This window comes from Herpailurus yagouaroundi, unplaced genomic scaffold (genome assembly GCF_014898765.1).
Source record: "Herpailurus yagouaroundi ecotype Mexico unplaced genomic scaffold, PumYag 192, whole genome shotgun sequence".
In the NCBI taxonomy this organism is placed as follows: domain Eukaryota; kingdom Metazoa; phylum Chordata; class Mammalia; order Carnivora; family Felidae; genus Herpailurus; species Herpailurus yagouaroundi.
In genome coordinates, this window is record NW_024412423.1 from 4479767 (window position 1) to 4494033 (window position 14267).

Sequence of the window (14267 nt, forward strand, 5' to 3'; positions counted from 1 at the left end):
AAGTTGAAATTTATTAGAGACGTCTGCCTGTCTTGCGGAACACTCGCAGAACAAGTGACTCGCAATCCAAAGTTGTATTGTATAATCAATTACTGATTATATATGTATAAGGAAACATACTGAATATTATGCATGGAGACCAAATAAAACACCAAAAAGCATCCCTGTTTTCAGAGACATGACAATCATGAAAGGTGTTATAATATAGCTTATAAGTTGAGAGGTGCTTATAATATAGCATACAGTAAGTGCTGAAAGAGTGGGAGTTTGCTGTGAGTGTTCTTATGAGGGAGAGTATCCTGAATGATTTAGACAGGCTTTGAGGAAAAGTTAAAATCTGAATTAGGCAGAGACGTAGGATCTTCAGAGGGGAAGGTGTCAGTATACTTCTAGAAGTGGACTGCATAAGTACATGTAGGAAACAAAGCACAAGGCCTGTTCAGGAAACAGTGAGTAGTCCAGTGTGGGTTGGATAATGTAGGGAAAGAGCAAGACACCTGCTGAACTATTTTGAATCCTTTTCTTCCACCATGAGGTAATTGACTTCCCTACTGCCAGATGCTTACCCATTGTATTATGATCTTTCGAAAATGAAGAAGGTGCAGGAAAGGGGATTTTCATCTCCATAGTCCTTCAACACCGAGACCCCTCGGGCTCTGGGTTGAGCACAAATGAATCCAGCTGACTAGCGCCATACAATCTAAGGAGCAGTTTGCACTTGGTTTTCTAATCTGATTAGAGTAGTAGATGTTTAAGGTCCCTTGAGGGTTAAAACTTCTACAAAATCATTGATTCCACGATGTAGCAAATCTTATTTTGACTACAGATAAAATTCTCAGCATACCTTATACCCTAAATGTGGGGGGGGCTCATTATGAAATCCTTGGCACTGGGACCTCCAAAGACGGAAGCACAATATTCCATTACTATGTATGTTGTGTGTGCTGTGGGTCATCTTCGCACAGCAAGGTAAGGCATGAAGTTACTGACATTGATTTTCTCATAAAGATGCAAAACTTAAAGTACAACTGGAAGGTTTGGTGCTCCCCGCCCCAGACTCAGTTACAATTAAGGCAGTTTAAACCAGATAATTGTAAAAATACTTGTGAAGTGTGTTTTAGTTTCTAGCCACTCAATAACTTATGAGATCCAGGCTTAAAAGGTAACTGTTGCAAAGTTAGCACAGAATGACTAAATCCTTTGGGCAAGGATTTAAGAGATAATAATGTAAATATAGTTTGAAAAATATGTAAAGCCCCATATACTTTCAAGGTTATTAGGGATGAAAACAAATAAGGTATGTATATTTAGCTAACCTTAGATTTAATTGTTATTTAGATCAAAAAAGAATAATTAAGTTGATGTCACAAAGTCAAACTCAAGCAGTTTTCAATGCTGAGGTAGTAAATATTCTATCCGAAACCTCAATGGCAAATTTAATGTAATTTAAACACATTTTTGCTACATACACGCATATAAATAAATATATCCACACCCTTCAGTAACTGTAAGTGGATAAAGCTAGAGAATAGATCTTTTCCATATCCAACTTATTTGACTCAAAAATAATACCCTTCCCAGCTTTCAACATATATATAAATTTCTTCCCCAGTCTTACAAGATAAATTTGCATAATTCACCCTGTATTATTCCAGAGCTAACTCCTAGCTATATTAATTTAGTACACAGGGACATCAGTATACGGAGACTTAAGAATTCATTCTTGGGCAGAAAAATGAGTACCGAAGAGTGATTGCATCACTGTAAACTGAATTGTTCCTTAGCATACCCTGATGCTAACATATGGCAGATCATTAACCATAAAGTACATTGTGGGATTTAAGGGACAGAAGTGTAGTTCAAAGTCTTTTGACAAAATCGTAATTACTTTTGAAAATAAGCACTCAGAATTCTCATCCATGTATTAGCTCCTGTTTGAACATTCCAATCCATTTATTGGAATGCTTTTTTGAAATGCTGCATTACCATTATAGTACAGAATGATAAAATACAGAATCTCACCTGTAAGAATTACCAGTCTTACAGCATCAGGAAAAATGGTACTTTTAGTCATAGAATGAAATACACAAAAAACCTAAGGCTATCCATTATTCTTTGAGCATTTTCAGGGTAGAAAATGGATTATAAAAAACTCAAAGATGTTCCTGGCTTTACTCATTAAATGCTTTTGACATTGCAAAAATAAGACACAAAATGACACCACAGTTACAACCATTAGGACTCACACTCCTTAAATGATAGGACTGAAGTGCTGTATGACTCAGTTGTCCAGAATTTGTAAAATTCCTTCCGTTTCCCACTAAAATAATTGTAAACCACGCACATTCTCTAAAGCAGCCTTCCAGTGTGTCAACATGCCTGCTCTCTTGGCTAGATGTTTGCTCCAAAGTAGCAGGAGACGCTTTTTCCCTCCATTATCATCCGGAAAAAATGTAAAACCAAGCTGCTGAAATCGTTCTGCCAGCTAGGCTGCCACCTACTGGACCATGTGAGATATAAAGCCAGCCAGTCTCTGTTCCTACTTCCTAACACCGTAGGTCTAAATGCACATGACAAAAGGCATAACCCATACCTCAAACTGAACTTCCCTGAATGCACACAAAAAGAATCCCTTAGTAAACTGCCTTTTACAGTGGAAAAAATCAGCAGAGTGTTCATTCGACAAGTAAACCATTTCAGTCACTGAGAACTGGTAACGAAGAAGCTTTCTACAGTCTTAGTCTCCTTTTCAACACACTGGAGGCAGATTTGGAGCAAGAGCTGTAGTAATGGGTATACTCTAAAGTCAATCTTCTATGATGATTTGTGTATTAATACAAATCACATTTTTGTGAGCCCATCTACTCTATGGATTTCCTTAGGCATAAACAGAAGTCATGGTAGATACATGCTAACTAGATCACATACACAAGTCTCTTGTCACAAGTATCAAAACTTTTTCCAAGGCTGTTTCCTTTGTGAAGATTCATTTGGGTAGCAAGATCTTTTTCTCTGTACTTCATCCCCAGGCCTGAGATTTGCAGTAATGTAGGACCAGTTTACCATCACTGCCAAAACACTACAAAAAAAAAAAGAAAAAAAGGCAGTAAATTAAACTCAATTTTTGATATTCCTGGATAAAACTAAGAAAAAAGTTACATGTATTATAAATCTCCTCATACACGTAAGTTATCTATAAGACTATTTCTTTCCACAGGTCCAGGTTACTCTCAGACACATATCAGTAATCATAAATATTTAATAAAACCTAGTATTTTAGGCATGGCTGGGCTTGCATAGTACCTTGTCCCATCTCTGACTATAAGGTATGTACTGTTTTCCAGTAGTGGTGCTAGTATGCACACTTGAGTGATTAGGACCAGTAACCCCCGTAAGAATGCGGGATAAGAAAGTCATTCTTGGGTTGTCTTCCTTTTCAGTGTCTCGGGAGGCAGATCTGGATTTACTGTACTTCACAGTCATCTTCTGTTTGTATTATGCGTTTCCTAATTCCCCCATCACTATAATTTGAGATCCAACTATGTTCAAAGTGTTAGATATGACAAGAAAGTAATCTCTCCTTTCATGCCGACTAAGAATGGCCTATCATCTCTTCAGATGTTGTCAGTTAATGATCACATAATATATACAGATGTGCAGACTCCATCAAGAAAACAAAGCGCTGGGGCGCCTGGTAGGCCCAGTCGATTAGGTATCCACCTTCAGCTCAGGTCATGATCTCCCAGTGCTGAGTTCGCAGGCTCCGTGCTGTCAGTGCAGAGCCTGCTTCAGATCCTCTGTCCCCCTCGCTCTTTGCCCCTGTCCCCGTGCACAAGCGCACAGGCCCATGTATGCTCCCTCTTAAAAATAAACAAACTTAAAAAAAAATTATTAGGGGCGCCTGGGTGGCTCAGTCAGTTAAGCGTCCGACTTCGGCTCAGGTCGTGATCTCGCGGTCCGGGAGTTCGAGCCCCGCGTCGGGCTCTGTGCTGACAGCTCAGAGCCTGGAGCCTGTTTAGGATTCTGTGTCTTCCTCTCTCTGACCCTCCCCCGTTCATGCTCTGTCTCTGTCTCAAAAATAAATAAACATTAAAAAAAAATTAAGGGGTGCCTGGGTGGCTCAGTCGGTTAAACCTCTGACTTCGGCTCAGGTCATGATATTGCAGTTCATGAGTTCAAGCCCCACGTTGGGCTCTGTGCTGACAGCTCAGAGCCTGGAGTCTGCTTCAGAGTCTGTGTCTCCCTCTCTCTCTGCCCCTTCCTTGCTAGTACTCTGTCTCTGTCTCTCTCTTTCTCTCAAAAATAAAGACATGCAAAAAATTAAAAAATATATATGCCATGCTGTAAAAAAAGGATTTAAAAATTATTAAAGAAAAAAGAAAGAAAGAAAACAAAGCACTGATGTTTTACCTCATAGAGGGTTCCAACCTCCTGGTCTGGGGAGGGAGCAAAGGACTGATTCACATAAATAAACTGCAAGAGAGAAGAAAAAAGGTGACTCATGTTCAGTGATATCCTGATTAATCTATACTTTTTTGTGCTCCAATCAATCAGCTATTTCAAGGTGTCTTCACAAGTGAAAAAAGCTTCCCTAAACTCCTTCTAATACTAATAAGTTAGTCAACCCAATGAAAGCTTTATAAAGATCAATCACCTCTTTCCTCTGGGTGAACACACACATAACAAAATTTCTGGTCCTACAACAGTGGCTCCCAACTTTTTATAACTGAGAAACTTTTAAATACTGTCTTTACAAATAGCATTTGAAGGTTTATTCAAGGAATTGCTGGAAATATAAATTTTCCCATTTACTCTAATAATTAAAGACAGGCTTTCTCCTAAGGAAATTCCACACAGATACAGCCCCAAATCAAGAAATCTAGTATTTGAGCTATTTTGTGCATTTTGGGATGGGAGTATAAATGCCACACATGTTTGGACTTAAAAACATTTTTTTTTTTTTTACCTTTATCACCTTTGAAGACTCTCAAAAGTACTGAACATCAGTGGAGTACCACTACTGTTAAGTCACACTTCCAGCCACATGAGATTTAAAAAAAGTAACGTAACTGAAACCTAGTATCCTTACAGCCTGTTCTTTAAAGGATTCACTGTTCAATGCTTCAGTGGTCTGTTCTTACTAAAACATTTCTAGTACTTAAAACATTTCTGAAGATAACTGAAACAAAAGGCCTTGGTGTCAAAGTGGGTTTTGATAATTTTCTTTTTAGAAAACAAACAACATTATTTGCAGGTAACATATTCAATTTTCCTTTGTAATCAAACTTGAAGACTAAAATTTCCTGGGCTTAGCATAGTCTTAACTGGAAAAAAAAAAAAGACAACCAAACCTCAGATCCTACGTGGATCACCAGCTATAGCAAGAATAAACGTTCCTTCCATTTCTCCCTTAGGCAATACAGTGTGGCAACTAAGAACAGAGGCTCTACAGAGATGGATCTAGGTTTGAATCTTGGCTCCAAATACAAATAACCTTTCTCACCCTGTTTATCTGCAAATGTGGAAAATAACAGTACTTGTGCTTCATGGGACTGTTGGAAAAGATAAAATGAGATAAGACACATCACCTATCAGTGCCTAGTACATATACTTATACATACACATACACATATACACATACACATACTGTGCTGACAGCACAGAGCCTGCTTGGGATTCTCTCTCTCTCCTTCTCTCTCTACACCTAACCCTGGCTTGTGTACTCTCTCTCTCCAAATAAATAAACTTAAAAAAAATTCCACAAAAGTAAAATGTGAAAAATGCAATCTTCTGGGAGCACCTGGGTGGCTCAGTTGGTTAAGCATCTGACTTTGGCTCCGGTCATGATCTCGCAGTTCATGAGTTCGAGCTCTGCATCAGGCTCCGTGCTCACAGCTTGGAGCCTGGAGCCTGCTTTGGATTCTGTGTCTCCCTCTCTCTCTGCTCCTCCCCTGCTTGCACTCTGTCTCTGTCTCTCTCTCAAAAATAAACATTAAAAAAAAAAAAACAACTTAAAATGCAATCTTTTGTTAAATGCTACATCTTCAGAAGATAATTTTTTTTTCAAGAAACATTTAAGATTGTATTTATTTTATTTGAGAGAGAGAGAGAGAGAGAGAGAGAGAGAGCAAATGAGCACACAGAGGAGGGGGGCAGAGGGACAGAGACAGAGAATCCCAAGCAGGCTCCATACCCAGCACAGAGTGTGATGCAGGGCCCGGGGTCATGACCTGAGCTGAAATCAAGAATCAGATGCTCAACTGACTAGGCTGGCCAGACGCCCTGGGAAGATTAAAAATTGATTTTGTTTTTAAATCACTAGTCTTTCATTGTTGTGAAGTTTTTTTTTCCTAGTAGCTTCCGCAGGAACGGTTCATGGGGACAATTCCAAATTCTTGCACATTGCTAATAGTTTGTGCCTATTAAAAGTCAGTTTTGTTGCATACAAAATCCTTATCTCACATTTTCTTTCTTTGTAACTTTGCTGTCAAAGCTTGATGATAAACTAATTTTCTTTCAAAGTCATGTCCTCTTTTTCTTCCCTGTATGTGCAAAGGAGTTTTTTCTTTTAGTTTCAAGTGTAGTACAATCTTACCAGAATGTTTCTTGGGTACTTGTTATTCTTTGTTGATATTCTCAGGCACTTTTTCACTATGTAGTTTCAAATCTTTTTAAGACATTTTCCTCAGGGCTCCTGGGTGGCTCACTCAATTAAGTGTCCGACTTCGGCTCAGGTCATGGTCTCATGGCTCATGGGTTCAGGCCCGGTGTCAGGCTCCGTGCCAACAGCTCAAGCCTGAAGGCTACTTTGGATTCTGCTTCTCCCTCTCTCTCTGTCCCTACCCTGCTCATGCTCTCTCTCTCAAAAATAAGTAAAAACATTAATAAAAAAATTTATGGTTTCAAATTATTGTTTTGATTTATAGTTTTAAATTATTTGTTTTGTTCCTTTGCTTTGCTTTCTCAGGGACCCCTGTTAACCGTATGTTCACTCTCCTTTGTTCATACTCACCATTTGCCACCTTTTCTTAATTTTTTTTATGTTTGAGAGAGAGAGAGAGAGAACGCAAGTAGGGGAGGGCGAGAGAGGGAGACACAAAATCTGAAGCAGGCCCCAGGCTCTGAGCTGTCAGCACAGAGCCTGATGCGGGGCTCGAACTAATGAACCACGAGACCCTCAACCAACTGAACCACCTAGGCGCCCTTGCCACCTTTTCTGACACCTTTTCTACCTTCCATTTTTTTCTTTGTTTAAAAAATTGGTTTTTGCCTTCTACTTTTCCTAAAGCATTATCTGTTATTTGCTTTTATGTTTCTTCTACTTAAATCTCCATTTCTGAAATAACTTTTATTTATAAATCTTTTCCTTAGCTCTGTCACTTGAGTTTTACTGATGCTGATTATGGTTTTCTTAATGTCTTTTAGCTCGTTTTGAAATGTTAGTTATTGACTTCTATCACAGGCACATCTTTCTGGCATGCCTTGGTCTTCAGGAATGTCATTATTTTCTTGTGACATTGTATGGGACTTGAGCTTTGTACTTCTCTATTGCTTACTTTTATATATAATTTGTTTTCTTCAACTTTGAGCTTTCCACTGTTCCTTCCACTTTGATCCTTCTACTTCTCTCTTCTCTCAGGTTGTTACCCTGCTCAATTTTGTTTCACTTCTAGAAACTCTTCCTCAGTAGAGGAGCCCCACTGAGTCTGTTTTGACAGCTCTTTGGAGCTAGACTGTTCCAGCCCCTTCAGTCCTCCTTAGCACTGATACATATGTAATCACCTGCTACTGGAGACGACCCTCTCAGGTTCAGCTACCATTCTTAAACTGACCTGCTCCACTTTCCAGGGAATACTTGTTGGCTATTTTCAGGTTCTCCTTTTCCCAGTGCTGTCAGATACCAATCTGTTGCTTCCATGCTTCTCTCGGCATATTTGCTGATACCATGCATTTTAGGGTTCATGAGGATACTCTGTCATCCAGTTTTTTCTTTTAATTTTTAAAAATGTTTTTATTTATTTTTGAGAGAGAGAGCGAGCATGAATGAGGGAAGGGCAGAAAGAGAGGGAGACACAGAATCCAAAGCAGGGTCCAGGCTCTGAGCTGTCAGCACGGAGCCTGACATGGGGTTCGAACTCACGAACCGTGAGATCAAGACCTGAGCCGAAGTCAGACGCTCAACCAACTAAGCCACCTAATTTTTTTTTTTTTTACTGTTTGTTTATTTTTGAGAGAGAGAGGCAGGCAGAGCATGAGTCAGGGAGGGACAGACCTGAGCTGAAGTTGGAAACTTAACCGACTAAGCCACCCAGGTGCCCGTCATCCAATTTTGTTATAAATACTGATCAACGTTTTTTGGTTTTGGTATCTAGTCGACTCTGTTTTTGTGGGAATTTGGAAACTTGATGACACCTCTGACACCACTTTGCTTAAAATAACATCCATTTTACTTAAAATAATGTGGGGTACACCCGGATGAAAGCCAGATGTGAGTTCTACTTTAATTGAGGAAAGTGACAAAATGATTCTACTTTTTTTTTCCTACTGCTGAAATGGGAAGAACTAATCAGATTCACTACAAAGGTTTAAAGTCGAACCATATGAAACTGATATTTTTACATGTTACAGTGGTTGACTGATGAGAATTTTATGTGGTTCAACCTAATACATATTGATATCTATCAGGTCCTTTCAGATTACTGGATATAGGCAATACAAAGAGTCAAGAGTCTAACATTAACATAGAACACAGCATCATTTCATTTTGTATTCATTAATTTCTAATAGTAATGCCTTATTTGGTACTCCTCTGGGTTTCTATTTCACCATCCCTTCAGGCTGCACCCTTCGTAGAGACAGCCTCTGCTCATTTCTTTTAAGTATTAGGTCCTCATTCCCCTAATTTTTCCATTTAGACTTAGAGTCTAGGCAAGATCCTCTGCTACCATATGCATGTGGATGACACTATAATCTTGTGCCCATCTCTGGCATTTATTTAATTAAATTCTATATGGCATTCTTATAAAACAGATGCTTTACGCACTCTCATTGGTCACAAAGGCAACTTCCTCTGGAAGAATCCTTGGTTTTATGCTATTCCTGTCTCAAATAACTTCTAGTGATTGACCTACCTTGCACTTACTTTTGTGCCTATAAACCTTTCATGAGAGCCACTTCTAGCCAAACTTAGTCTGTTTCTTCCTCTTTAATGGCAGAAATATATTCCAACACAATCCACTTTAATAAATTAATTCAATCATCTTATACATTCTCACTCCTAAGTTTACAAGCAACTCTATCCCTCCCCAACACTAATACATACAAACTCTTAATTTGTATTTTAAAAATACTTAGTGATTCTTCAATTACCTATCCACTCATACACTATCTGTATTAATACTAAGATTGTGATATGCAGATAAAGGGATCTTATATACTACTATGTGACAAAAAAATACCAGATGCCTGGAGACATTTAAATTTCTGTAGTCAAATACTAAGTTAAAAACCAGTGGCATTTAAAATATTAATCCTTACAAATGCTACCACAAAGTACTGTATTATGAAATAGGTATCTCTCTTAGTTCTTCGATGATATGTAGCAAAAATATATTGCTTAGCTCAAGAATACTGGGAAGAAAGGAACATTGATAACAAAATAAATTAAAAAAAAACAAACCCAGAATTTTTCTGTACTAATGTTCTATGAGAGATCTTTCTGCATGGGCATTCAGTGACTGAGAAAAATCACCAATATAGTAGGTACAAAAATGGTTCACAATGTAAAAGCAAATCTAAAATTCATTTCATTTTGGGGTTCCCCAGAGAATTTAATAAAGTACAGAAATTCCACCAACATCTCAGTATACAACAATTATTTGTGGTTGCCTAGGAACTAATGTGAATTTATGTAGGCAAATGATCACTGTTGCTTTCATACCAACTGTTCAGAGGCCACAAGCTTAAGGAATTTTTTGATGAAGTCAATGAGTCCTTGAATGGTTCGGGTTCGCTCTACAGCCCACTTCTTTGTTTTCATTATAGGGGTGTCTCCCACAGCCTTCAAGAGGACATCAACTGTCAAAGAAAAAAAAATACTGGCAATTATACTGAGCTTCCAAAGAGAATGTGATATAAAAGATTTCAGAAAACTTAAATCTTTAGTCTACACACGTTTGTGTATTTATGATACTGGAGGGATGTCCAAGACGTAGAAATGTTAGGCGATATTCTTTTTCATCATACTTTTGTGGATTCTTTTCCGTGATTCTACAGTCCCACAAAGGTTTCCCCATGAAACTGACCTTTAAAATGTATTTGGACATAACGGGCAATTCCAAAGAGAATAAATGTAAATATTTGGTTAATAAAGATACGAAAAAATCTTTATGATAAGGTCATGGCCTTTTTCATCGACCAAACTAGTAAAATTACAGTAGCTGTGTAGACATTATTGCGGTTGGGAAAACAAAATGGTACCTATACCTTTTCTGGAAAGTATTATGGTAATACAAATCAAAGTGCTTAAGATATGTTTTGACTCAGCAAAACTTCTAGGAATCTAATCTAAGAAAATATAAGATGTGAAAAGAGTCATTTAGAAGGATTTCACCTTTACTGAAGAATTCATTTTTATAGAAACAAACAAAAAAACCTGGTAAACCTAAATATGTAGCAAGGATATTTAGAAGAGATTGGCTAAATAAAGGATATTACACTCTCTGATAAAATTTAAATAATATAGTAAAGGATACACATTCTCAACTCCTTGGATTCAAAATCCTGGCTCTGCTACTTGCTAGGTATATATATCTGGATAAGCTTTTATTTATTTATTTATTTTGAGAGAGAGAAGGTGAGAGAGAGAGAACACACAGGGAAGGGGCAGAGACTGAGAGGGAGAGAGAGAATCCAAGGCAGGCACCACACTGTCAACACAGAGCCTGACACAGGGCTTGAACCCACAAACTGTGAGATCATTACCTGAGCTGAGATCAAGAGTCAGACGCTCAATCTACTGAGTCACTCAGGCGCCCCATGGATAAGCTTTTTAATCTCTCTGTGCCACAGTTTCTCCATTTGTAAAACGATATCATCATCTACCTCATACGGTTGGCAGGATTAAATGAGTTAATATGTGTAAATTACTCAGAGCAATATCAGCTCATACTTACTGAACCTTAGGATTAAGCAGCCATTAGAGAAACATATTATAAAAGCATATTTAACAGTATGACTTACCAAAATGCACTAAATATAAAACAGCATGTATAATAGGATATTGATTTCATTAAAACCATCACACATATTCGTAAATGTGATGTAAATGTGAAATATGCACCAAAATGCTACTTCTCAGTAGTGACATTATAGACGATCATTTGATTTGATTTGTGCTTTTTGTAACCACCAACTTTTGCACAATAAACTTAATAAAAGAAAGTAATAGTATTAAAATTAAAGTACTAGATAATTTCAGATAGAGAAATAGTTTCAATAATCCAAAATACAACAGTGCTAATAATGCAAAGACTATGAACCTTTTTCCTAAAGTTACTTTGCTTACAACAAAAAAACAAAACACAAACAAAACCCAGACATCTACAATCAAAAGTAGTGTACTGCTGCCCCCTAAAGTTAGCTCTCTTCTATTACATTCTTCTTGTCTCATTCTTTGGTATTAAAAATGGATGGAGATTTCCACCAGGTCACTGAAATCAATTTCTCAAGCTTACCCCTGGAATGAAGGCACCTAGAACACAGAACACATACAACTTATCTTCCTGATAAAGTTTATCTTCCTTTTTCCATATAATAAATTATGGCTTCAGTTACCTAAATAGGGATGAATTGGGAGGTAACAGAAGATTTTGGTGGATTCACCTTCCACACCTCCCCTAATTCCGTGGGGACTATCAATAACTCAGTTGTAATTGGGAATTTCAGTAAAGTGAAGCAGAAAATATTGTGAGTTACATACACTGCTGAAGGAACAAGAGTGGGAGGGCAAGAAGCTAGAGAAGGGAAAGTTACTTATTGTAGTTATACCTTAACTTTTTCTTTTTTAAAATTCTAAATGTGATTTGCCTAGAGTTCTCAACCCTAGCTATATATTAGAATCAACTAGGAGAACATTTACAAAAATACAGGTATCTAATATCAATTAAATGAGAATCTTTTGAAAGCAGGACATTGGTATGTTCAAAAGCTCTCCCAGGACATCCTGATGAGTTCCTAAGGACCAACAACCTTGGTGAGCTTCAAGAATCTTTATTCTTCTGTAGATTAAAACAAAGTGGATCATATGAAATACTGAAGCTTCTTTCACCAGAAGAGATCCTCAAAAAAAGGACAACTTCAGGGTAGAAATTCAACAGCTAGCAGCTAAGTTTTACATCACAGAGGCAAACTCCAATGTTTCCAAGAGCCAGAAAATGAAAATAGGATCTTCCAAAGGTGGTTTAAAGAAAAACAAAACAAAACAAAAACCACCCACCCAACTATGTAGACCAAAGAAAACATGCCATATAACCCCGAGTCCGTATCTGCGTTGTGAGCCATTGTTTTTTTCGCCTGTTTTACTCAGCTATCTTCAGAATCAAGTAGTAAGCTTTTAGCTAAGGTTGTTAAAGCCAAAAAACAAAAGAACCTTTGAAAAGTCTGTTCCTGCTTACAGTAAAAATGAAGGAAAAAAATAGCAAGAATCCATAAAAACCACGCAATTCTTCAGAAATATTCTACCAGTAATCTACACAAACAATCTTAGGTTTCTGTTTCTCTGCTAATGTATCATGCGGAAATAACAGAACAAGTTTTCCACAAATGTAAGGGAGATCTGACTTAAAAGGGAGACAGTGCTGGGAGAGTCAATTCTCCAAAAGCAACAGCAACTGAATGAAGTTCTATTGAGAGGCTGTGAGATCAGGAAGTGGAAAACATACCATACCCATATTTAAAATTCTGGAGTGAGGAAAACGGTCTGAGGCCCAGGGTCAAACGATCCGAATCGTAATTGCTGATTTAAGTCCTTTTTCATCTGCAACTCTACATACAGTGCTCGAGGACAAGTGATTTTGTTAGGATTTTCCGTATTTTACAATGACAAACCAATTCTCAAGCAATGAAGGGTTAAGAGTTCAAGCAATGAAATGACTCGCTTATAAAGGTTCCAAAATGGGCTGGGGGGGGGGGCGGGGGAGGCGATGCTTATGCCTTTGGTTTTCTTTGAACATTCTTTATGCTTGATCAAATTTTAGTTTTTTGGTACAAGGAGTGAATTCGCGCGCCGTTGGTACAAAAAATAGCGAACCGGCCGGAAGGCGTGGATTCGAATCCAGGCTTGCTATCGACCATCCCTATCACCGTCCATCCCTATCACCATAAGTCGTTAATCAAATGATTAGGTCCCATACATACTAAGAGCCTGGAGCCACCGAGATCCCACTCGGCTCCCATCTTCAACGACCTCGCAGTCTGGACAACTGAAAGGAAGAGTCGAAGGCAGTGTAGTAAGTACCGTGGCAGCCAAGAACCGGTACCACACTGCTAAGGTGCGTCCAGAGATGGCTTTCTAGAGAAGGACTCGACTCAAAGGTCTCGAAAGCCGAAAACGACACTTCCTCTCTCCTGACAGGTCAAAAGCCACGCCTGGGACCAGCCCTCCTCTAAATTTTGCTTCTTTATTGGCCGCCAGGGACCTAGTCGGACGCACTCTAAGCCTCCCGCCACTGCCTAGAAAGAAACTGCCCTCAAAATTACTTTTTTTCTTGGTGTCGCCGGCAGGTTCCTCTGTTCCCGGGGAGACTGCAGCGGAAGAAGGAGGCTCCGGAGTGGCTGTTTCTGGGGAGACCTCCGTAGGTCCTTCGCCATCAGTAGTACTTGAAGGAGGGAGCTGCAGCGCAGACTCCGGCTCCTCAGCCATCTTGCTCAGTGGAAGGCGAGGGCGGAAGTGGTGGCTCAGCGCGTGCAGTGGGCGGGCTTTACGCCGAGGGCGTCGCTACGGAGGCGCCAGAGTAGGCGGGGACGACCCAACCCAACGGGGCTAGTTGGAGTTGCCGGTTGGTCCTCTATGTGGAACCTGTCGCAGAGCCCTGACTCTTAATACCGCAACTACGGTTTTCTCACAGCAACAGCCCCCGGAAGGAGTCACTGAACCACCTACCCGCGCCCCGCCAAGCGCGCAAGCGCCTGTCCGACAAGCGGGCTCGGGGCTGGAGATGTTTCCGCTTCCCTTCACGCCGGCCCCGCCCCGGCCCCGCCCAGACCCC

At 39.2% G+C, this 14267-nt stretch overlaps 1 protein-coding gene across 2 annotated transcripts; it reads right to left on the minus strand.

Annotated features, from left to right (window-relative positions):
• On the minus strand, positions 1-14172 carry ATG12 (autophagy related 12). Of its 2 annotated transcripts, XM_040444271.1 has the most exons (4): positions 13759-14145; positions 9941-10077; positions 4411-4473; positions 1-3079 (listed from the first exon to the last, which is right to left on the minus strand). In XM_040444271.1, the coding sequence occupies exons 1-4, from the start codon at positions 13919-13921 to the stop codon at positions 3020-3022; spliced, it is 423 nt and encodes a 140-aa protein (XP_040300205.1). In that variant the 5' UTR covers positions 13922-14145; the 3' UTR covers positions 1-3019. The 2 variants fall into 2 exon arrangements, with proteins under 2 accessions (XP_040300205.1, XP_040300206.1); XM_040444272.1 differs by lacking the exons at positions 1-3079; positions 9941-10077 and having other exon boundaries at positions 4412-4473; positions 13759-14172.
• Positions 14173-14267: the final 95 nt, after the last annotated feature.

Coding starts and splice junctions, on each gene's coding strand:
- ATG12 (XM_040444271.1), bottom strand. CDS start 13,921: ATGGCTGAGGAGCCGGAGTCTGCGCTGCAGCTCCCTCCTTCAAGTACT. Junction 4,474..9,940: donor TTGTGGCCTCTGAACAGTTG/GTATGAAAGCAA, acceptor TCTCTCTTGCAG/TTTATTTATGTGAATCAGTC. Junction 3,080..4,410: donor AGGTTGGAACCCTCTATGAG/GTAAAACATCAG, acceptor TTTTTTTTGTAG/TGTTTTGGCAGTGATGGTAA.